Raw genomic sequence first — 24683 nt, 5'->3', positions numbered from 1 at the left:
GAAGTGTCTGTTCAGATCCTGCACCCATTTTTTAATGGGGTTATTTGCTTTGTGGGTATTGAGGTGTGTGAGTTCTTTATATATTTTGGATGTTAACCCCTTTTTGGATATGTCATTTACAAATATATTCTCCCATACTGTAGGATGCCTTTTTGTTCTGCTGATGGTGTCCTTTACTATACAGAAGCTTTTTAGCATGATGTAGTCCCATTTATTCATTTTTTATTTTCTTTCCCTTGCCCAAGGAGATACGTTCTGGAAAAAGTTGCTCATGTTTATATTCAAGAGATTTTTGCCTATGTTATCTTCTAAGAATTTTATAGTTTCATGACCTATACATTCGGATCTTTGATCCATTTCGAGTTTACTTTTGTGTATGGAGTTAGACAATAATCCAGTTTCATTCTCATTGCATATAGCTGTCCAGTTTTGCCAACACCGGCTGTCGAAGAGGCTGTCATTTCCCCATTGTATATCCATGACTCCTTTATCATATATTAATTGACCATATATGCTTAGGTTTATATCTGGGCTCTCTAGTCTGTTCTATTGGTCTATGGGTCTGTTCTTGTGCCAGTACCAAATTGTCTTGATCATTGTGGCATTGTAGTAGAGCTTGAAGTCTGGGAGAGTAATTCCCTGCCCCCCACCTTTATTCTTCCTTCTCAGGATTGCTTTGGCTAATCACGGTCTTTTGTGGTTCTGTATGAATTTTAGAACTATTTGCTCTAGTTTGTTGAAGAATGCTGTTGGTAGTTTGATAAGGATTGCATTGAATCTGTAGATTGCTTTAGGCAGGATGGCCGTTTTGACAATATTAATTCTTCCTAGCCAAGAGCATGGGATGAATTTCCATTTATTAATGTCCTCTTTATTTTCTCTTAAGAGTGTCTTGAAAACTACAAGTGTCTTGTAGTTTTCAGGGTATAGGTCTTTCACTTCCTTGGTTAGGTTTATTCCTAGGTGTTTTATTCTTTTTGATGCAATTGTGAATGGAATTGTTTTCCCTATTTCTCTTTCTGCTAGTTCATCGTTAGTATCTAGGAATGCAGCAGATTTCTGTGTATTGATTTTGTATCCTGCAACTTTGCTGAATTCAAGTAATAGTTCTAGTAGTTTTGGGGTAGATTCTTTAGGATTTTTTATGTACAATATCATGCCATCTGCAAAGAGTGACTGTTTAACTTGTTCCTTGCCAGTGTGGATGCCTTTTATTTCTTTGTGTTGTCTAATTGCCATGGTTAGGACCTCCAGGGTTATGTTGAATAAAAGTGTGGAGAGAATTGGCGTTCTTGTTCCCGATTTTAGAGGAAAAGCTTTTATCTTTTTATTGTTAATTGTCATGTTTGCTATGGGTTTATCATACTTGGCCTTTATTATGTTGAGGTACTTGCCCTTTATGCCTATTTTGTTGAGAATTTTTATCATGAATGGATGTTGAATTTTGTCTCATGCTTCTTTAGCATCTATTGAGATGATCATGTGGTTTTTGTCCTCCTTTTTGTTGATGTAATAGATGATGTTTATAGATTTTCTAATATTGTGCCATACTTGCATCCCTGGAGTAAATCCCCCTTGATCATGATGGATGATCTTTTTGATGTATTTTTGAATTCGGTTTACTAATATTTTGTTGAGTATTTTTGCATCTCTGGTCATCAGGGATAGTGGTTTGTAATTTTCTTTTTTTGTGGTGTCTTTGTCTCATTTTGCTATTAGAGTGATGCTGGCTTCATAGAATGAGTTTGGAAGTATTCCCTGATCTTGTACTTTTTGGAAAACTTTAAGAGAGATGGGTATTAGGTCTTCTCTACATGTCTGATATAATTCAGTGGTGAAGCCATCTGGTCCAGGGATTTTGTTCTTGGGTAGTTTTTTGATTGCCAGTTCAGTTTCATTGCTGGTAATTTGTTCAGATTTTCTGTTCTTCCTGGGTCAGTCTTGGAAGGTTGTATTTTTCTAGACAGTTGTCCATTCCTTCTAGAGTATCCAGTTTGTTAGCATATAATTTTTCATAGTATTGTCTAAGAATTCTTTGTATTTCTGTGGTATCCATAGTGATTTTTCCTTTCTCATTTCTGATTCTGTTTACGTGTGTACAGACTCTTTTTTGTTGATAATTCTGACTTGGGGTTTATCTATTTTGTTTATTTTCTCAAAGAACCAGCTCTGGTTTCATTAATTCTTTTGTTTTATTCTTCTTGATTTTATGTATTTCTTCTCTGATGCTTATTATGTCCCTCCTACTGACTTTGGGCCTCATTTGTTCTTCTTTTTGTAGTTTCATTAACTGTGAGGTTAGACTGTTCATTTGGGATTGTTCTTCCTTCTTTAAATAGGCCTGTATTGCTATATCCTTTCCTCTTAGAACTGCCTTCACTGCATCCCACTAAAGTTGGGGTTTTAAACTGTTTTCATTTGTCTCCGTATATTGCTTGATCTCTATTTTAATTTGGTTACTGATCCATTGATTATTTAGGAGCATGTTTTAAGCCTCCGTGTGTTTGTGGGCCTTTTTGTTTTCTTTGCACAATTTATTTCTCATTTCATCTTTGTGATCTGAGAGGTTGGTACAATTTTGATCTTTTTGAATTTACTGAGGTTCTTTTTGTGGCCTAGTCTGTGATCTATTCTGGAAAATGTTCCATGTGCACTTTAGAACAGTGTGTATCCTGTTGCTTTTGGGTGGAGTATTCTCTAGATGTCTCTTAGGTCCATTTGTTCTAATGTTTTGTTCAGTGCCTCTGTGTCCTTACTTATTTTCTGACTAGTTGATATGTCTTTTGGAGTGTGTAGTGTCTTGAAGTCTCCTAGAATGAATGCATTGCATTCTATTTCCCCCTTTAATTTTGTTAGTATTCGTTGCTCATATTTGGGTGTTACTATTTTGGCTACATAGATATTTATTATAATGGTTATATCTTCTTGTTGGACTGACCCCTTTATCATTATATAATGTCATCCTTTGTCTCATGATGTTCTGTGTTTTGAAGTCTGTGTTATCTAAGTACTGCAACTCCTGCTTTTTTCTCCCTATTGTTTGCATGAAATATCTTTTTCCATCCCTTCACTTGTAGTCTGTGTATTTCTTTGGGTTTTAAGTGAATCTCTTATAGGCAGCATATAGATGGGTGTGGCTTTTTTATCCATTCTTTGACTATGTCTTTTGATGTGTGCATTCAGTCCATATACATTTAGAGTGATTATCAATGGATATATACATATTGCCATTGCAGGCTTTGGATTCGTGGTTACCAAAGGTTCAAGGGCACCTTCTTTACTGTCTGGCAGTCTAACTTAACTTGGTTATTAGGCTATTATAAACGCAATCTAAAGATTCTTTTTTTTTTTATCCCTTTTTCTTCCTCCTCCCCTCTTTATATGGTAGGTGTCATATTCTGTACTCTTTGTGTGTCCCTTGACTGACTTTGTGGGTAGCTGATTTAATTGTTTATTTGCTTAGTAATTAATTGGTCTACTTTCTTTACTGTGGTTTTGTTTTCTCCAGTGCTAGCTATTTAGCCTTAGGAGTGCTTCCATCTACAGCAGTCTCTTTAAAATACACTGTAGAGATGGTTTGTGGAGGTAAATTCCCTCAACTTTTGCTTATGTTGCAATTGTTTAATCCCTCCTTCAAATATAAATGTTAATCTTACTGGGTAGAGTATTCTTAGTTCAAGGTCCTTCTGTTCATTGCATTAAATATATCATGCCATTCCCTTCTGTCCTGTAAGGTTTCTGCTGAGATGTCTGATGATAACCTGATGGGTTTTCCTTTATAGGTGATCTGTTTTCTCTCTCTGGCTGCTTTCAATACTCTGTCCTTGTTCTTGATCTTTGCCATTTTAATTATTGTATGTCTTGGTGTTGTCTTCCTTGGTTCCCTTGTCTTAGGAGATCTGTGTACTTCTAGGGTCTAAGAGACTTTTTCCTTCCCCAAGTTGGGGAAGTTTTCAGCAATGATTTCTTCAAAGACACTTTTATCCCTTTTTCTCTCTCTTCTTTTTCTAGTACCCCTGTAATGCAAATATTGTTCCGTTTGAATTGGTCAGAGAGTTGTCTTATTATTCTTTCATTCCTAGAGATCCTATTTTCTCTCTGCCTCAGCGTCTTTGTATTCTTGTTGTCTAATTTCTATTCCATTTACCATCTCCTCTGCCTCTTATAGTCTGTTTTTAAATCCCTCCATTGTATGTTTCATTTCAGATACTGTATTTTTCAAAGTGTCTCTTGAATTTGTCCCTTAGATCTTAAATAGTTTTCTGTAGCTCTGTTAGCATGTTTACAATTTTTATTTTGAAATCTTTTTGAGGAAGATTGATGATTTCAGTATCATTGATCCCTCTTTCTGGTGTTTGAGGGGTTTTGGATTGAACAAGGTTCTTTTGCCTTCTCATAAACATACTGGATAATGTGGAATATTAGCTTTGTGTAGGCGTTGCCCTCTAGTGCCCAGAAGCTCTACTCTACGAATCTGCCCAGCACCTGGAGCAATGGTGGGAGTAACAGGCGAGCAGTGCCTATGCCTGCCAAGGGAAAAGAGCTCTTTCCTGCTTTCCCACCATAGTACCTGCCTCCACTGTCAGGGCCAGTGAGCCGAGCATGCAGGGAGCAGGCTCTTGGGTATGCTTCTGTAGGTGGGGCTGCTTCCCAGCCCCAGTGCCTGCCTTCACTGTCAGGACCAGTGAGCTGAGTATGCAGGGAGCAGCCTCTTGGTTACACTCCTGTAGCTGCCTTAGGCACGGCCACCCTCTGGCTGGCCTGGCACCATGGCAGGGACAGCAGGTTCGCCAGCAGATGCCGGCAGGAGGAAGGAGCAGCAGGGTGCATATCGCAATGGGAGGCCTCAAGGCTGCTTTACCAGCCAGGGAGATGGAGCACCTGAAGCTCCTGAAAGTTCCCAACCTACTGGGCTGTGTGTGTCAGGATGATTTTGTCCACCTGTCCCTTCTCCTGAACAGCAAACTGTGTAATCTTGCCCCTTTAGCAGCCCTCTCACTGTTAGGAAGTCTTTCATCATTCCCACCTTTCTTTTGTACCAGAGTAGCTGGTTGTGGGCTCCTCTTTCTCCGTAAGCAGCTGGAATCTCAGTCTCTCCAAGTATTCCACCTGTCTTAGCTTTACAACCCCTCTAATCTCCAAAGTACCATACAGTGTGGGTTTGTGCTCCTGGAGTAGATCTCCAGTGCTGGGTATTTAGCAGTCCTGGGCTTCTACTACCTCCTTTGTTTCTCTTCCTGCTGCTGGTAAGCTGGAGTTGGGGGAGGGCCTGGTCCCGCTGGATTGTAGCCTTGGTGTTTTACCCTTTTCCGTGAAGTCTACTTTTTTTTTCCTCCAGATGTAGGCCAGTTGTTGGAATCTTCTTCTTGATCACTCTTTTAGGATTAGTTGTATTTGCTGTATTTTCGTAAATGTGGTTTTGGGAGATTTCTGCCTCACTTCATACGCTGCCACCTTTTTCTGAACTCCCAAAATTATTTCTTATAGAAGAAAGGACTTCTGTTTCTGATTATCCACAGGAACAAATTCACTCTGTAGTATGGCAGTCTTAAAGGGTGATTCTAGTAGCAACTAGCCAGTGTATGAGGAGGGTGCATTCCCTTCCTGAAACACTTCTTGTAGTCTGTAGGCAGTTTAGAGTGCCTAGAGGAGAGTATCCTAAGGGGGGAGGGTTTAGAAATTGTGTTATATGAAGAGCAGTGGAGGAAAGTGGGCATTTCTTAATTCAGTATGTATTTTTAGATTTATATTACAGAAACATTATGTGTATTTTGGGCTGCTTTTGAAGTATATGGTTGTATTAAAATGTTCTCTATGCTTTGTAAACTGTACACACTTCCAGCCCCATTTCCCTCACCCCAAAGACACATGCCCCAGGGAAAAATCACTGTTCTCAGGGCCAGCAGGTATCTGAGGGGCTGTGGTCGCAGGTACTTCTGAAGGAGGAGGCTAATTTGTTCTGTGAGGCTCTGAAGGGCAGAACAAGGACCCACAGATGTCAGGACAGGGAGAAGAGCTGGATGTCTCTCCCTGAGGCTGTGTAAGGAGCAATGACCACCCCAGAAATGGGACAGGCTGTCTGTGAAGTGTTTGGTGGGTTTTCCTCAGAATTGCTCCAGCAGCAGGTCTATAGGCAATTTTACTTTCAGTGAAGGAACCCTTTTTCAAATAAAATTGTGTGTAGACCTAACTCTACACTAGCTGCTCTGGCTTATTTGGGATGGATGGAGGCTCCAAGCCCTGCTACCTGGGTTTTCTTGAGAATGGAGTTGTACAGTTGAAAAGTTGGTTGGATTAGATGATTCTCAGTGCCCTTATAACTCTAATAAAAGTCTGTAATTCTAGGGAATTGGTCATAAGATTATTTCTCCAGTGTAGTTATAGAAGCTGCCTTTGTAGAACTTGCTGACTGCAATTGTTCTGTCCTTCGTTCTAGTTACTTAAGATGGCCCAAGGCCAGGGGGCAGGCACTGAGCATTATGAAGAAATTGAAGACTATGATTACAATAACCCTAACGACACCGCCAACTTTTGTCCAAGATTACAGGTAAAAGGAGAGAGGAGCTGTATCCTCTCTTCTAAGCCAAAGAGTATTTCCTGCTTCCTATCTGGTTCCTATACAGCAGAAGGTTGTAGGAGATTTCCGAATCAGGTGGGGCTTTGTGGATGCCTGCCCTACTCCAGGCTTCAGGGAACTGAGCACAGCTGAGGAAACAGCCAAAACCTTGCCTTACCTTCAGCCCTATATGCAGGAAATGAATGGATATACTCCAGTAAACCAGTCCACATGTAGATAGTCTCTAGCCTGTGTTTTATTATTTTAAAGGAAATTAAATACTCCTCCTGCTCATAGGAGTTAGTATTTTGGTTGGGGAAACAAAATACTTAGCAGTGTAAAGATGATGTGGTCTAATGGGAAAAAATCTGGTGGGGCTAAGTACAGGAGACCAGGTATGTAGCTCTGATTGTTGTTCTCACATTGTGAGCTTATACAAGCCATGCCCCCATGTCTACATTTTGGTTTAGACTAAATAATCTCAATATTCCTTCTGTGATTCTACTAGTGAGATGGCAAATATAAGTAACAGAAAGAGGAAAAATATTAGGCCTCATCTGTGTCCCTATATGTGGGGAGAGGGAAAATAACTGGAAGAGTAGTTTATTGACCTTATTTTCTGACTTGAAGGAGAGTTGGGTAGTTATATTTTAGTGAAAATCCAGACTGACCAGGGCTTCTCAAACTTGTCCCTGAGAATCCCCTGGGAGGCCTATTAATAAAACACTTACTCAGCTCCACCCCAGAGATCTCATCTGTTCGCCTGGACTCAGTCCAGCAGGCCAGGACCCTTGCTACCACCATCCAACCCCTGGCATCTCCTGTGCTCATGTTGGGTAAGGGGTGCGCATCACAACTGTGGTGTTTCAGGCACGCTCTCTGTAAAGTGAAACCCTCAACTGGTTAGAAGCCACGGGACACTGGCAGTTGTGATCATTGAATTCCTTTTAACTCTCACTCCAGAGATCTTAGTGGAACTAGTAAGGTTTATGTACAACAGGAAGATAACTGGAGGCACCTAGAATCTCATTCCAGGCTTGACTCAGGTCATGGACTCTCCAGTGTTCTGCTCTTATTGTGTAATTAAAGACTGGGGCTTTTTCAAGGATATTTCTAAGCCCCTCAGAACAGCTTCTGCCAAACTTAAAGAGCTATTTTCTTGCCAGGCAGCTGACAGTGATTATGAAGAGTCAGATGACTTATTTGTGGGACCAGTTGGGACTTTTGACCTTTCAGCTTATCCTTGTCATCCACCTAAGACAACACAAGACAGTGATGATGTGCCTGAAGTCCAAGGATTAGACATCACCACTTATGGGGAGTCAAATCTAGTAGCTGAGCCTCAGAAGGTAAAGATGAAGCAAAGAATTATACTTTACATTGTTAGCCTAAGATCTATTTGTTACTGGTTGAGTGCATTGTGTTTTCTCAGTCACAGTCTTAAGCAGCAGGAGTTTATTAAGCAAGCCTAAGATCTATTTGTTACTGGTTGAGTGCATTGTGTTTTCTCAGTCACAGTCTTAAGCAACAGGAGTTTATTAAGCAAAGTGAAAGTATACTCTGGAGAAGGGCAGAGAGTGGGCTGTCTGGAAACCAGAAGCAGCCCCACTGTTAGGGTTAGGGTTGGTTCTTAAAATGGTGAAAAGTCCCTCCCCGTGTCTTGTGTCATTTAATTGACTTATATAACCTTCCTAGTGTACAGGCACTTACCCATATGTACCTAAGCTAAACCGAGGGCTGGGGGGTGGGAGAGGCAGGTGGACGGGTGGGGTGGTGCAAAACTACAGTGTAAATTTATTATAATTATAGCATGATGAGCCCTGAGGTAGTTCTGGGTCACCTTCTGGGTCTTAATGTGCCTGTGCCAACCTTTGTTGGTTGTCTGGAAGCCCTGCTGGGGCTTTTTACATCTTGTTAGGCCCTGATAAGGCAGGAGACTGAACCATAAACAAGAGGGGTTTGGGGCAAGTTCTGCCATCTGGTGACAGAAGGGTAGCTGGAGAAGGGGAGGACCTTGTCCAGCACAGGACAGACCTGTTCACCTAGCTGCGTAACATATTTAACTTGCCTCCTATATGAAAGTCACATTGGTTTGAGGTTGATTTTTATTTTTTTCTTGATTTTAACCTGTTGCTTTCCAAGTGGCTGATCCTTAAGTAAGGCTGAGGAGAGGAATGAGCTGATGTTGATTAAGTTTGTGTGGAACTAGCCATCTCTGCAAAGATTGTGCTAAACTATAGGACCAGGGGCAAAGTAGTCATACAAGTAAAGGAATGAAAGCTATACGCAGAGAGAATGGGTTTTTATGCTGATTAAGTGAGGCTAGCTGTTTGACTATGGAAAACCTTTGCCAGATTTCTATTCATAGTAAATTATTCTTTAAGCATCTATTTATTCCATAATAGGTGTGACATGCTTTGTGCTTTCCTGCACATTTGTCTCTTTAACACTAGAATTCCAGGTTAGCCTTTGTGGATTGCACTTGATCAGAAAGAAATTAGATTGAAATAAGGGACTTTATTTTAGTATGTCCAAAGAAAGCATAACTGTTTGGATTAAATAAGATTGATTCTTTATTTAAAATCCAGACTTTTGATTTTACAGTGAGTCAGTGGTGTTTATTCTGCTTTTCTTTTACTGTCACATACCTACTTCAGGTAAATAAAATTGAAATTCATTATGCCAAGACTGCTAAAAAGATGGACATGAAGAAGTTGAAGCAGAGCATGTGGCGTCTGCTGACAGAGTTCTCCAAGCAAGCACACACAGAGGTAACATGATCTGTTACTCTCCAGGTGCCCGGCATGTGGGAAGGGAGTGGCTGAGGTCTAAGGCTCTCAGTATCAGTAGCACTAATGCAGGAAGCATTCATTCAGAAACACAAGGAAGGCATCACACCTCTGAAAGAGAGATGAACAAGGGTATGAACAGGCAGTTGTCTTGCCAATGGGTTTCAGCCCCAGGCAAATTCACTGTGGATTCAGTGAGATCGAGGCATGACAAAGGAACATTCTTGGGATGAAAGGGTTTATTACCTGGTCAAGCACTAGAATTACATCTGCAGCCAACAGTCTGCAGGTCTATAATCCTCCTTCATCTTTGCCTCTGCCCAGAGGACTGGGCAGAGCTCTTTTTATAGTGACTCAGTCAGTTATTGCCCCTGGGTATGGAAGCAAGTAGCCTAGCGGTAGGCCAGTGAGTGACATCATAAAGTAGTTTAGGTTCAGGTGAGGATCCTGGCCATAGGAACCCTCACTTTATCCACAGCAGGTTACATGAAAGGTGATATAGGTGGTAAACTAGTGCATGGGCATTGTTCAACCTTGCTGGTAATCCTGGAATACAAGTGAAAACATGTTTATCGTGGTTTAAAATAACAGCATTAGCAGTGAATGTGTTTCAGTATGGAGTTGAGTTGGAGTACTTCACTGCTGGTGCAGTTCTAAATTGATAAATGACCCTTCTGGAAAGCAAATTCTAATATCTCAGATGCTGTAAAATGTTTTAGGCCTTCTCTTGCCTGAGGGTTTCAGCCCCAGGCAAGTTCACTGTGGATTCTGTGGGACCAGGAAATGACAATGGAACATTCTTGGGGTAAGAGGGTTTTTACCTGGCTTTATTCTCACGGCAATAGGTCAAGCACTAGAATCATGTCTGCACCCAGCAGTCTGCAGGTCTGTAATCCACCTCCATCTCTGCCTCTGTCCAAAGCACTGGGCAGAGCTCTTTGTATAGGGACTCAGTCAGTAATAGTTTACTGCCTATACTGTGGGTGTGGGGGCAGTAGCCTAGCAGCAGGCCAGTTATATCATCAAGTAGTTTAGGGTCAGGTGAGGATCCTGGCCATAAGAACTTCCATTTTCCCTATAGCCTTTGATAATTTTGATTTGGGATGTGTATTCCAAGTAGGAAAGTAGTAAAAAAAATTCATGTTTCTTCAGTACAAGGTGAAACCTTGATTAACTCATTCCATCTAAATGAGACTAAATTAACTAGAATCCTTCCATCCCCTCTTCCAGACCTCTTCTGCTCAGGGAATATTGTGAGCTTTCCGAACTCAACCTATTCTTTCATACCTTCTCCTGCTGGCTGAAAAGTGAAAATGATGATTTGATTGAGGACTCTGGGCAAGTTCACTCTGGATTCAATGGGACCAAAGAAATGACAGTAGAACGTTCTTGGGGTGAAAGGGTTATACCCAACTTTATTTCCATGGTGGCAGGTCAGTCACTAGAGTCCTGTCCACTCAGAGCGAGTCTGCATGCAGCAAGCCGGTCTCTGCCTCTGGGCCTCTCTGCCCATGCAGCCGTCTCAGTCTCTGTCCTCAGTGCTGCCACCACTCCAGTCTCATCTCTGCTCTCCAGCTGTGCCACCGTGTCACCCAGAGCACTGGGCAGGGCTCTTTATATAGAGTCAATAACAACGTATTGCCCACACGTGTGTAGTGAGCTAGCCAACCAGGGCCAGGTGAGAATCCCGCCCACAGGAACCTTCATTTTATCCACAGTAGTCTTGGATATCAGATAATGCTTCAGTCATGTTCATTAGGTTTTATCAACTAAAATGGAATGGGATGCAAATATAAGAGAAACGTCCTCTTTATTAAGTGGGAAGGGGGTTCTGCTTAATCTTGGGATTTAAATGACTCATGATAGCAGGGATTTTGGTTAGTTTAATTAAAGGTTTATTATTTGGTGGGGGGCTTTTTTTTTCTCTTTATGACCTTCTATTTATTAATACTTGGATCAGAGAAATCCAGAGTCCACTGTACTGGAGGGTTCTGGAATTCCAGGCTGTCTCTTAGATGGTAGGGTGCAGTGCTCTAGTTTGTCCTACTGGATCAGGCTTGCCCAGGAGATAGACCTACAGCTGGACCAGCAAAGATGCTAGGAGAGGAACACTCTGTTCTTCTAGCTGGGGCCTTGTGGGTGAGAGAGATTGATATAGACAGTGGAAAGAAGACCTGGATATCTCATCCTCATCAAGAAGACTTTACAGTTCTATGATTTGAGCTATGTTATAAGCATCACAGTACAAAGCAGGAACTGAGGCACTGGCCTGTCCAACTGAGGATCTTGCATTTGGACATCACCTGTGGGACTTTCAGTGATGAAAGTGTCCCATGCGAAATTGGAAGAGCCTAAGGGCTGAGGTGGAATGTAGCTATAGAAATCTGAAACACTAGGAATAAAAGGAGGAGGTTTGGTTGATGCTGTGCATGAGGTGGGCACATTCTTGGCCAGAAGGATCTGGTTTTTTACTTTAATGATTGTTGTTTCTGCTGCTACTTCCTCCTCTTGAATCACCAGTTCTGGGACCGAATCTTTATTGTTGACTCAGGTAGGGTGAGTTTCAAAGCAAGTTCTGGAGATTCTTATCTGGAAACATGGTATGGCTAAACAGAGCTCCAGCTCTTCATGCTATGTGTGCATAAATGAGGTGCATTTGGGGCGTCCTCCGTATCGGGTGACCAGCTGGATCCTGTGTTATCGAGTTCATGGTGGAAGCACCCATGTTGATAAAAGGGTCTGACTGGGGCTTCTCTGGGGCCATCCTGTTCATCAGGGGTGCTGATATATGGGATGGAAAGCTTGTCACAGATCTTTTTGGAAGTGCCCATTTTCAAGCCTTCTTGATGCATCTTTCTGGAAATGCTGTTTCCTTAGTGTCTGGACTTTTTTATTATGAAAATATTTAAACATTCAAAAGTAGAAAGTAGAATAGTGTAGTGAACACCCATTTCCAATAGTTGTCAATGTTTTTTTTTTTACTGTCACCCAGACCTGTGCCATCCCATGTACACACTCTCAGTTGTTTTAATGCAAATCTCCAGAAGGAACTTGCTTTGAAACTCAAAGCCTACTAGCAAGGAAGCAGCCCCCATCCTGTGTGTGTGTTTTAAGTGGAAAGCTCAAGTCTGCTTCAGATACAGACCCTGCTGCTCTTGGCTTTGTAGTTCAGTTAAAGCTATAAATGTATCATGGCTTTTTGTTACTGTTTTGTCTTTTTTTTTTCCTTACTGTTTTTTCAGAGGTACCTAGAAACCTCTTTTCTGGGATTGTACTGGTCATTGATACCCATGTTGACTGTACTTGGTGGTCAGTGTCATGGACCAGCGCTTGAGGCAGTGGGTCCCTTTGTGGGTCCTCCTTCAAAATGCAACTGAGAAAATGTTTGGGTTCCATTAGGTGTAGGCTTTTCTTTTTGGACTTACAGTTTTGTAAGTTTATGTTGCTCTCTCAAAAGTTAACTGGTCCTAAATGTCTAATCTATAAAAATCTTCATCTGTTAGGCAAACCACAGTGAAATTGAAAGAGAAGGGGATCTGGCAGAGGTGGCTGACAAGAAGATGCTTAGTGGGCTCACAAAGGACCTGCAGAAGAGGTGGGTGCCAGTGAACATGGGGGGCTCACTGCCTCTCCTCTGAGCGCCAGCTGAGGGTGCTCTAGCCTGAGCTGTCAGTGTGACAGACCCTTTGCACACAACCTGTTGTTTTAACACTTACAGCAATTTTTCTGTTCTCTGCATTGATAAATGAGTTATATGGTAAATGAGATCAGCTTTAAAAAGGTACTTTTCTGCACCAATGGCTAGAATGGAATAGGAGATATTTTATTTCCAAATAAGAAACTGGGAAAACCTGCTTATAAAATGCATCGGAAATATTTCTTTGTTTCTCCTTAGTTTATTCATTGAACTTGTGTATTCATACTTAATGAAAGAGCCTTTGTTCCTAGAATTGCAGTAACCTATCTAAATACTTGCCTCTTTGTTTTATAGCCTGCCTCCCATCATGGCTCAGAACCTCTCTATACCTCTGGCCTTTGCCTGTCTCCTACATTTAGCCAATGAAAAGGTAGGTAAATTTGGTAAGCTTGGGAGTATTCTCTATTTGTGTCAAAGTATTTGAGCTGCTTATTACATCTTCCATGGGCATCCTCATAGGAGTTCTTAAACACAGTGACCTATGCAGTACTTTTAACCCAGAGGATTAACCAGGTACCTGGAAGCAGCCTAGAGACCATCAGTTATGATTAGCCATGAAAATAATGAGGACCCAAATGGGAAAATTTTAGGTGCTGAAGTTATAATCTGTCAGTTCTTCTCTTAAAAATATGAAGTACTTTTACATCATTGGGAGTAAAAGGCTTTAAAAGCCAAGTCTAGCCAGTGTCAAAGTCCAGACACATGGGAAACATGGCAGAGAAGAGAGGGGAAAGGTGAGGATACAGAAAGATAGGGCATAAAAGCAATGTGGACAAAGCAGGAGCACTGGGAGCAGTGAGAACAGCCGGGGGATAGCTCTGCCACAGGAAGGAGACAGCAGAGCAGGGGTGCCAGCTGTGAGCATGCCATCCTCCTGTTATGCTCCATCAGCCAACAGAGCTGGGCAGCTGCGGAGCAGGTACTGAGAGAGCAGGCAGAGGCCCCTCTTCTCAGGAGTCTGTTGGTGCTACCGGGACGCACCCAGTGAGACAGCCAGCAATAGGCCCGTTCGTGGGGTACATCAAAACTTGATGTCACTTAATGTTCCCAGGCAGCTGATCCCCCAGAACTTTGGCACCTGATGTAGAGGACAGGGGGCTGGGCCTTAGTGGAAGTGGAGAGCATCACTAGGTCTGGGGTGCCTGGCTGCCATTGTGTACCACTCCTGTAGACACTGAACCTCGTCTAGGACAGGTGTCCTGCTTGGCATTGGGGGATTAGAGTTTGATGCCTGTCTGAACATAAGTATAGTCTGAGGGAATTGGCACTGGAATGGTAGCAAAAAGGGGGTGCTGGCAGACAGGTCTAGGATTTCTTATATGCCGGTGCCTCGAGCCTCACAATGACATCAGAAGCAGTGATGATTGGCTGTTTCCCAGGCCTGTCTTTGCTTGGATTGACTCTCAGCCCTAAAGGAGAGATGTTACCCCAGGGACTGGCCTGTAGAGCATAGTTGGCAACCCATCCAAGGGGACCCACCACTGGGGTCAGGGACCACTTTTCAGCTTCTAAGCTCATGACCCACTGAAGAAGAAGAAGCTGTCCATTTAACAGAAGCTAGTTTGATTTTGGGTGGGGAACAGAGTAGAAGAGCCACCGAGCCAAGACAAGTGCTGCGTGTCTGACTGTGGTGCTGACACCTGGGCCTGTGGCCACGGTTCGGGTGTTTACAGTGGAGGTACTAACATGTAACCCGCTTGCCTGCCGCGGCGGAAACCTCGTGCGCTGAGAGCCGGTGCAGATGGTTGTTGACAGGCTGGAAGGCAGTGAGCAGCAGTGGGGGCAGTGTCCTGCTCAGAAGTCAGGCAGACAGGCTGGGGGCCCAGAGCATCTCTCCGTGGTTATGGGAGGAGATCTGACAGTGTCTACTGCCGATTCCTGACACATGCTGTCAGAAGCAAACTACACGAAGGAAGACTGACTAAGAGAAGGAGACGAATAAAAAGATGTACTGTTGTCATCTTGAGAAGAAATCCCCAAGTGGCTCTGATGGGATCGATGTCTGAGGAGGAGAGCACACAAGCCATCCATCTGTCTGATGTTCCCAGTTGTCCCCTGCTAAACTGTCCTGGGGGCGGCTTGGAGTCCCACGCCCACTTTGTGGGTGAAGGTGCCAGTGGATGGTCCCACTGTGTGCGCTCTCCTCACCCACTGGCTCCTACAGTGTGGGTGCCTCCAAGGCTCAGAAGCTCTTAGCTTGAGTCCATATTCAGAGCTTGGCCTCTTTCACTCAGGTGCACCAGTCTGAGGGTCAGAGCGCTGCCCTGGGCTGTGTGTCTCCACGGAAGCCTGCCTCCTCCTGTGAGAGAGCAGCTCTGAGGCCCCCACTTGTTCCCGAGTAGCCCAAGGCTGAGTAAACCCAGCTAAGCAGTAGTCATGATCCAGTGGCCTAGTGAAGGTGGATGATGCTCTGGCTTGGTGCTGCCCCGCTTCCCCCAGTGGCACTGCCAGCTCTGTTCATTTTGCTATGATCACATCTCTCCAATGGCCCAGAGTGCTCAGCATTTGAGGAATAGGGAGGTGGCTCCAGACCATGGCCTGTTGGGCAGAGCTCTCACTCAGGTCATTACTGGGGCCTGGTTTGGGGCTACTTGAGAAGATTTGACTGGTAACATTGGCCCTGATAATTACCATGATAATCTGCAGGGATAATCCAGCAGAATGCCACTAATTAGCCAAACCAGGCAGCTTCTGGAATTGAAGCTGCAGAAGTCACATGTGGAAGGCCAGATTGGAGCTTCCCATCTCCAGTACTGGAAGGTGCACAGGACAGGGTGTGGATTGTGTGCTTCTTCCTGTGCAAGCCGGGGGAGGTGTGTAGGCGGTGAAGTTAAGCACCAAAGTCTTCTGGTGCTTGCTCAGTCCTGAGCGAAATGATTGCTTGGGGTTGTTGGATAATTCCCAGGGTGGGGGAGGAATTGAGAATAGGGAAAGGGCCTGCACAGAGAGGGACAAAGGCTGTTTTCATGGCTATCACCAAGGGTAAGGTTGGGGGCAGTGGGGAGAGGACCTGGAGGAAGCCATACAAGGACAGGGTGATAAATGTGTTGTGGCTCCTGGTGGCCTCCCCATGCAATTCCTTAGCTCCTTCCTTCCAAGGCAAACAGTTTTAGCTCTTGGGCCCTTCATGAGAGAGTTGGTTGCAGGAACCAGTGTCAGGGAAGTCTTGCTTCTTGCTTTTTTTCCCCAGCAACTGGCCAGGATTTGCAACCAGCTTTATCATGCAAATTACATCTGCTGTGACATTATTTACTTAATATGGTGCAAACCTCATTCTTTGTAGTCATTAGACTATTACCTTGATTAGACGTTGTTTTATGATTCTCATTTTCTCAGTATGCCACAATTCATGTATTTCTGATCATCCTTCAGAACCTGAAGCTGGAAGGAACTGAGGATCTTTCTGATGTCCTTGTGAGGCAGGAGGATTGAGTCGGTGGGGGAGAAGTCGGAGCAGGGGCCCCATCACTTCTCAATGACCGGACATCTTCATCTGGGTTTCACTCTGGGCTGCAGCCAACTACTGAAGTGCCTGTTAGTCTGTTGCTCTTCCCTTCTGTCCCTCACAGCCAGGGACCAGCACCTTGAAGCTCTGTCCTTTGTTAAAGTTTTTACCCTGTGTGACCACCTGGGGGGTGGGGGAGGTGGTGGAGGATAGTGTTCTTGATTATGAGAACCTGTTTCCATTCTTTATATCCATGTATAGTTTTCATCTTCTAAGTTGATCTGTATCATTTTCCACACTTTACTTTTGTAGAAAATAATTTCCCATAGGTGCTGGTCCTTAAACTGCTACCTAACTCATGTACATAAAGTACATCATATGGGCACTTAAAAATGTATATATAATGCTTAAAATAAAGTCATTCTGGATAATATGCTTGGCAAAATAATTGAGTACCCTCTAGATAAGCTTTAGACCTGGGCCTTACTAACTCAAGGTGGATGTAGTCGTGTTAGCTAGACAAGACACCCATACATGCCAGGATAAGGCAGGACACAGCTCAGCTTAAGGGCTGGGATGATTTGTCTGTGGCAGAATGGAGGAGAGAGAAATCACCGGCTGGAGATTGAGATGTTGAGATGCAGTCCACTGGGCCTTTGAATTCTGCTGGAGGGTGATGATAGTAAAAACTGCTGACATTCAGGTGGCTACTAAGTACCTTCTGTGGATAACTTCATTCAGTCTTCTCAGCACCCCCGTAAGGGACATACTGTCACCTCTCCCGTGGTACAGAGGAAAAGTAGGTACACAAAGGTGAAGCAACTTGCATAAGGACAGCCAGCTGTCAGAGCCTGACCTTGAACCAGGTAATGTGCTTTTAGAGTCTGTTCTTTGCTTTATGCTGGTTCAGGGCTTATAGATGTTGATCCAGGTGATTCTGTCCTTGGCAGGTCCTGGGCCTCTCCCAGAGCATCCTGTCACCATTCACTGGGTTTTGGATGTTGGGTCAGAAGCAGTGAAGTATATAATTCATGATAACTCCTGATAATAAAGAACTTGTTCCTGCGCTAAAACCACACAGAAGTAATCCTCTCCCTTCAGGAATGTGCTTTCCAAATTGTGTCCAAAATATTACCCACTCTGTTACACTAAGAGGGTTAGACTTGTGAACATTCTGCAGTAGAAAAAGGAAAGCCGAGTGAGAACCATCCCGTCCTGCTGGGGCCAGAGCCCCCAGCATCCTTTTGTGCCAGGTGAGTGCCAGGCCTCCTGCTCTGCTCTGTCCTGGGAGCAGAGCCAGCCAAGCCGACTCCCCTTCAGCCCAGCATGCTTCTCTGAGTGGGCTGAGTCCATTTCCCAGTAGTGGTGATTCTGCTCAGTATGGCAAAGAGGAGGCTGTGTTTGCTCATCTGCACGTCAGCTGTCCTGGAGGCACTTACTGACTCCACTGTCACCAAGCTGTTCATCTTGGATTCTTCCAGCAGTCTGGAGGCCATTGCATCTTATTCTTTTCAGTAAAAATGATCTGTGAAATAAAAGGTTGTGATTTCATTTGTATACTTTTGCAAGATTTTTATATGAGTAAATGCACAAATCAGGGAGAAAGGAAAACCTTTGTCAGATTAAATGGGACAACACTGCATTTGTATCTGTCACGAAACTGTCTTCAGTCTGCAGTGCTGTTCAAGGTGTTCTGAGCCCAAGCTTGGAGTACACTTCTAAAACCTTTTTCTTAATATTGGAGATAGTTTTCCCTGGGTGAGAATGAGTGGAATTTGCAAAAGGGTTTCCCAAAGTGGAATTCCCAAAGGAATTAAAAACATTGCAGAAGCAAAGAATGGGCCTATGCCCCTATGAACAGGCTAAGGAATCAGAGCTGTCCTCACTCTTCTCACTGAAGAAGCGGAAAACAGGCAATTGGAAGGGACTAAGTATTTGAGGATGTGAAGGTGGGAAGTCCCTTTGGCCAGGAGGAAACAAGGCCAGTGTGACAAGAAGTGAAGCTGCTGAGGCTCAACTGCAACAGTGCGTGTCCTTAGCAAAACAGGAAACCTCTCTGCCACAATGGAAGCCCAGTTTGGGAAACCATCTCTGTTCTTAGGGATAAATAAGGACACTGACTCAGGAAATCGCCTGAAGAGTGTGTCTAGGTCTGAGTTACCTCCTATGTAAACTAGAGATGGAGTCAGAGTCCAGGCAGGAGTCAAGCCAGGAACAGAACAGAAAGCTTAGTGTAAAGAGCTGTTACTAGGTACATGGAGTTGATACTGACGGGACGGGAGGGCTGTAGGTATCAGGTGAGTAGCAGCTGTCAGGAGGTCTGGGAAAACAGGGACTGAAGAGAAACACTTGGAGACTTCCAAGAGGCCTCCATAGAGCAGAAGCCCCCTGAGAAGGGCCTGCTCCCCTGGTGCTGGTGGCATCCAGGGGACACTGCGAAGCTGCTGTAATGGTTGGCAAGCTGCCGTGGGGAGGAGCTGCTGCCAACCAGGGTGAAAAGCGCTGCTGGGCACTGCCTGCCTGCCCCCCCCACAGGGCTTGGGGACCAGAAGGGGCGGTCCCTTTCCCCACCCTGCAGGCACCCTCAAGTGCCTCGCCTCACCTTGGTAGGACCTAAAAGGGAGTGGCTGGCAAGGTAGCTATGTTTGCAGAGGGCCAGGCTCAGCATCACCCAAAGGGAATAGAAGGTGCTGTGAAGCTGAGCAGAGGGTGGTTCTCAGCTCCAGGGGTTTCTAGAATTCTTGCTGGTATTTATTACAATAGTAGAATCCTTCCTACTATTTATTATGAAATAGTATTTATATTTCTTACCACCTTACATTGATTTACTAGTAAGTGCTTGACAACTGACTGAAGGTGAGACCAGAGAGGCTGGAGGAAGAGACGGCAGCCCCTCTGACTTTGAGGACAGGCTGGCCACAGCACACCAGGCTGAGAGCAGGAGCACTGGGCATGCTGGCAGGCCGGAGTGCTGCCATCCTTCGGCATTCCACGCCGTGCGTGGCCTCCTTCCCTCTTCCTTCCACCCCACCCTCTTCCCTCATCTTTTCAACTCTAGAATATACTTTAAATCTCCACTCTTGTTCCAGCAGAAACCTCCATCTCCTCTGCCCGTCATCTGGGTTTCCCTTCCAGCCTCTCTTCCCTGCTGCTCCTGTCCACTCCACTTACACTCCGTGCTTCTGAGAAGCCTTTTTCCAGACCCAGACAGGAGCCCCTGTGGCCTCTGTGCTGCAAGATGCTCCAGCCCCACCCTGTGCCACCCCTGTCCTCACCTCAGAGGGTCTTCCTGGTGAAGGCACCCAGGGACTTCAGACACCTCCACAGTGCACTGGGTCCTCCTAGCTTCCTGTTGTAATGGGCTGCTGCCACACACCCCTCCCCAGGGAGTCCCTGCTGGTCCCCCTGGGCAGGGTGACGCTGGAGGATGCCATAGATATTGCTGCATTTCTGTGGTGCAGCTGCAATGCCCTGCAGCTCCAGCTCTTCCCTTTGGATGGGCTCTGGCTCTCATGCCCTGCACTGAGCGCCTACTTAGGCTCTGGAGAGGACTCTGCAAAGAGGTCACAGCCCTGTGGCGGGACAGACGTGCATTAACAGCACGTCACCCCAGGACCAGGCACCTAGCTGCTTCTGCTCTGTTCACACCATTCCTTCCACATAGCACAGCCTTTCCTGCTTTTGCAGTTTGGCACAGACCTGCTCCCTACAAAGCCCAGCTCAGGTGGCCCCTCCTTGATGACATCTTCTCCAGCCCCCAGACTTACCCTTGGGGCTTCCAGGCACCTTAACACAGTGGGCTGGTCCAGGACAGGAGCCAAGTTGACTGGATGGGCAAATGATGCATAGCTGGCTGGGTGATAGGGGGGTGAATGGCACAGATGAATAGAAGATAACATTTGTTTATTGGGGTTGCCATACACATTTCATGGCTTAATTTATTCTCCCACAGTTCTGAAGGCGAGAAGTCCAAAATCAAAGTGCTAACAGGGCTCTGCTCCCTCTGCAGGGCCTGGGGAACACTCTTTTTTTGCCTTGTAGCCTATCAGTCACTGCAACCTGTGCCTCCACCTCCACTGTGCCTTCTCTGGGTGCCCCTCTCTGTCTCATGTACTATCGCTGGATTTAGGGACCACCTAATGCAGTATGAGCTCATCTTGTCCCTTACCTTAGTTACATCTGCAAATACCCTATATCCAGATAAAATGACATCCCAAGCTTCTGGGTAGACAGGAATTTTGGAGGGGACACTATTTAACCCAGTACAGGTGGTTAGATGAAGGGTAGGCATTGCATAGAGGATATTAGAGGCTGGATTGTGCCCCCCCAACCCACAACCCATCTTGAAGTCCTAACCCCCAGTAGCTGAGAATGTGACTGCATTTGGGAATAGGATCTTTAAAGAGGTAGTTAAGTTAAAATGGGATACTTAGGGTGGGCCTTAATCCTATGTGACTGGTGTCCTTATAAAGGGGAAATTTGGACACTGGCACACATAGCAGGGAACCCCATGTGAACATGGAAACAAGCGTCTACAAGCCAAGAGGAGAGGCCTCTAAAGAAACTAATCCCGCCAACACCTTGATTTCAAACTGTCGGCAAGCAGAACTGTGGGAGAATGCGTTCTGGGTTTAAGCCTCCTGTCTGTGGTACTTGTTATGGCAGCCCCAGCTGACCTCGTCCGAGGGGATGGCAGCTGCCCTCGCTCCCCCAGCCCACCTTCCTGCCTGTGCCTTCCTCTGTGTACACAGCTCTTTGTGGGCCCAGCCTCCCACGCGGCTCCCTCAGCTCCAACTATGTGCTTCATCCAGCTACTCGGCTTCTTTGCTTCCAGTTTCTCCAGCAGCTGGGCCTCGTGCAGAGGGCAGGGCAAGAGAGGTTGCATGAGGCTTCAGTTCCATGGCACCCAACCCATGTGACCCAGAGGGAGCTCTGCCGGTCATCACCAAGTCCACGTGGTCTGGCCGCACTGGCTGCTCTCAATGGGACACCATGGTGTGGGTCACTGCCAACTCTGTTGTATTCACGTCTGTTCTCAAAGACCTGGCCTTGTTGGCTTCTCCCCGAGGGAAGGCACAGTGAGCATGATCTCCCCCACTTGACAGATGAGTCCCCCAGGCCATACAGCACATTGGCAGCAGAACTGAGAATGACACCCAGGACTCCTGACGGGCACACCCACGTCCTCACCAGCTTCTTCCCCTTCTACCTCTGCTCTCATCTAGCCCACCCATCACAGCTCAGGGCTTGGTGGGCTCTGGGGCCCAGTTAGCCATTCTCAGCAGGCACATGCCTTAGGGTGCCAAGTTCTTCCAGAGCAGCCACCTCCAACCTTCCCCCACCACCCCTGCAGGCCCTGCTCATCGCTGAGGAGCTGGGCCCCCACTAGCGCCTGCTGCTGCTGGAGGGAACTCCACTCCTGAGACAGTAAGAAGGTGCTATTGGAAGTGGAAGGCAAGGGCCCCTTCCATCAGTCGCCACTACCCACCAGGCCCTGACCCTTTCCAGTTTCCTCAGACTTTGGAAACAAGACAGGATGCTGGGGCACCAACTGCTATCACTTACCCATTACCCAGTCCTTTTCTTCCTCAGTAACAGAACGCGGACAGTGTACCCAGATGGAGAACTTCATTTCCCAGAATCCCAGCAACTAGGTGTGGTCATGTGACTCAGTTCTGGCCAATGATAGGTCCACAGGACAGATAGAAACGTCCTTTAAAAGAGCCTGTCCTTCCTGGTTCCTTCCCACAGTCTAGGCTGTGGGTGCAAGGTGACCACGAGGCAACTTTAAGAGAGAAGTTATAAAGACAGAGGGAGTCCAGTCCTTGGTGACCACGGAACTGCCAGGCCAGCCCTCCACTGCCTATGATGTGACTTCTTTGATGGGAAAACAAAACAACAAGGTAAACTCTGAACCACTGTAACGCTGGTCCTTCCGTTAAATGCAGCTGGACCTCATCCCCACTGGCACAGATGCAAACAGGGAGGTCGCCCCAGAGGACATTCCAAGAGCAGAAGATGCTCAGTGTCACAGACAGGAAGAAGCCAATCAATGAAGCAAGGGGATCAGAAAGAGGGGAATGGTGGGTAATATTGATGCCAGGGTTCTTGTTTGCGGAATCAAAGAATGAACTTAGCAAACACCCAGGGTAGAAGAGCCACGGAGAGGCTTTTATTTAGAAATAAAGTGAGAGGACAGAGCTCCTGGCTCACGCCAGGAGGGGACAAGAGAGCCCGGGGTAGTGCATTGTCTAGGGGATTTATAGGCAGTTGAGGATTTGGGGGAACTGATAAAGGGCTTAGGGATGCGAACTTGTTAAAAATGGTCTTTGTTGGCAGGAGGAAGGAAAAACAAGGACGTGCAAACAGAACAGAGAGATGCCATAGGGTGAGAACAGACCAGACCCCAAGGTACATGCCTTATATGGAAAGGGGACAGCTCTTCCTGAATTCCATCCTTCTGATGTGCCAACTAAGACCCGGATGTCAGCTTCCTCCCTCTTGGAAGGAAAAAAGTTTCTAGTTGTCTATTATGTCACCTTTAGTCAATCATACCTCTCCATGCCCCCTAGGATAGCTTGCCCACTCCTCTCCCTCCTAACCTTTTATAAGCCCCCACCTCCCTGACCGGGTGTGACTTCCCTGGCCTGTGATAGCTGGACCGCGGAACATCACCCGGGAGTTGCACTCAAATAAACTACCTGGCCCTTTGTTGCCTCTCTTCGCCTGCTTATTTCGGCTAAAATTTATCTTACAGTCTTGGGATGTTTGTCCTTGATGAGACATTAAGTCCCTTTTAGCATGCTAAAGTGAATCTTAACACATGATTACAATGGTTAGCATAATAAAAAGATGGGCTATGCTGAGACCCTTTATCTGGGGAACATTAACTGATCTCACTGAAGAATGACTCTAGAGGTTAATGTTTAATATAGAGTTTTGGTAGGGGGTTTCCTTGCATGTAGTTACATTTCTCTGACTGTAAATATCCTGCCTTGCTTATTCCAGAGGCTTTCACCCTACTCTGACTACACCGATGGTCCCTGTCTCAATATCAGGCATTTGAAAGACTGTGGGGAAGCTGATTCTGTTCTCCCACTGCTGGTGGAAGTACAAGCTGGCACAGCCTTTCTGGAGCACAGTTTGGCAGCAGGTAGTTTATAATACAACACATACCTCCAATCCAAAAACTACATTAACAGATATTTATTTAAGAGACATACTCACCAGATGCACAGGGAGGCTTGTAAAGAATGTTGTTTTCAACATTGTTTGAAATATCCAAAGCATCCAAATGCTTACTATTAGTGAAACTGTTCAATGAACATCCCTGCGATATACTAGTATGCAGCAGCTAAAAGAATATCCTGAGGTGGAAAGAGCTCCAAGACATACTGTTACATGGGGGAAAAAGGCATAAAAAAGTATCCTGTTTGATAAAAAACCCAGAACATATTTTTTGGTTCATATGAACATATATGCATATATACAAAGTTGAATTGAATCTCTAAAAGAGATGTTGGAAGTCCTAACCCCCAATACCTGTTACTGTGACCTTATTTGAAAATAAGATCTTTGCATATGATTCAGTTAAGATGAGATCAGGGCAGGACTTAATCCAACATGACAGGTGTCATGCAAAGGGAATCACCTCACACCCATTTGGATAGCTACAAAAAAAACAACAGAAAATAACAAGTGTTGGTGAGCATGTGGAGAAATTGGAACACTTGAGCACCGTTGATGGGAATGTAAATATGTGCAGCCACTATGGGAAAGAGTATGCGGTTCCTCAAAAAATTGAAAATAGAACTACCATATGATCCAGCACTACCATGTCTGAGTATGTACCCCAAAGCTTTGAAAGCAAGGTTTCAAAGATATTATGCACCCGTGTTCATTGCAGCATTATTCACAATAGCCAAAAGGTGGAAGCAACCCAAGCGTCCCTTTGGCACAGCCAACTGGTTTATCTTGTCCCAGAGTAGAGGGAGCTGCCTGGGGCCACAGGCTGAGATCCCGTGGCTAGCCGTGTGCTGCCACCTGCTCATTCTGTGATGTGGACAAGTCACTTTCTGATGCTCTGGTCCTCAGCAATTCATGTGTGAACTTTGGGGTTTAGTGGCCCTTTTCCAGCTGGCATGGTTTTCATCTATCGAAAACAATAGCCCCAGTGTACTAGCCAGGCAAGAGTAT

General features: G+C 45.2%; 1 protein-coding gene, 1 long non-coding RNA gene and 1 pseudogene across 4 annotated transcripts in view; 2 read left to right on the top strand and 1 right to left on the bottom strand.

The window, feature by feature from the left end:
• The window catches only part of NCAPH (non-SMC condensin I complex subunit H), a 43644-nt gene extending 26726 nt beyond the window's left edge, over positions 1 to 16918 (top strand). For all 3 annotated transcript variants that reach the window (XM_017660047.3, XM_017660046.3, XM_036994669.2), the window contains 6 exons: positions 6437 to 6547; positions 7723 to 7905; positions 9214 to 9327; positions 12849 to 12940; positions 13337 to 13412; positions 16415 to 16918. In XM_017660047.3, coding sequence (XP_017515536.1) covers positions 6437 to 6547; positions 7723 to 7905; positions 9214 to 9327; positions 12849 to 12940; positions 13337 to 13412; positions 16415 to 16474 — 636 coding nt within the window. In that variant the 3' untranslated portion in view covers positions 16475 to 16918. The remainder of the gene's footprint in view (positions 1 to 6436; positions 6548 to 7722; positions 7906 to 9213; positions 9328 to 12848; positions 12941 to 13336; positions 13413 to 16414) is intronic.
• On the bottom strand, positions 9732 to 12637 carry LOC108396941 (arginine-fifty homeobox-like; annotated as a pseudogene).
• A 5282-nt stretch (positions 16919 to 22200) lies between the features above and the next one.
• LOC140849482 (uncharacterized) lies at positions 22201 to 23198 on the top strand. Its single transcript, XR_012131402.1, has 2 exons — positions 22201 to 22390; positions 22827 to 23198. It is a non-coding gene; the product is annotated as an uncharacterized lncRNA (long non-coding RNA).
• Positions 23199 to 24683: the final 1485 nt, after the last annotated feature.

The sequence above is a fragment of the Manis javanica genome, chromosome 1 (genome assembly GCF_040802235.1).
Source record: "Manis javanica isolate MJ-LG chromosome 1, MJ_LKY, whole genome shotgun sequence".
Classification (NCBI taxonomy): Eukaryota; Metazoa; Chordata; class Mammalia; order Pholidota; family Manidae; genus Manis; species Manis javanica.
Note: the sequence above shows the minus strand (reverse complement) of the source record. Positions and strands in the feature narration are given on the sequence as shown.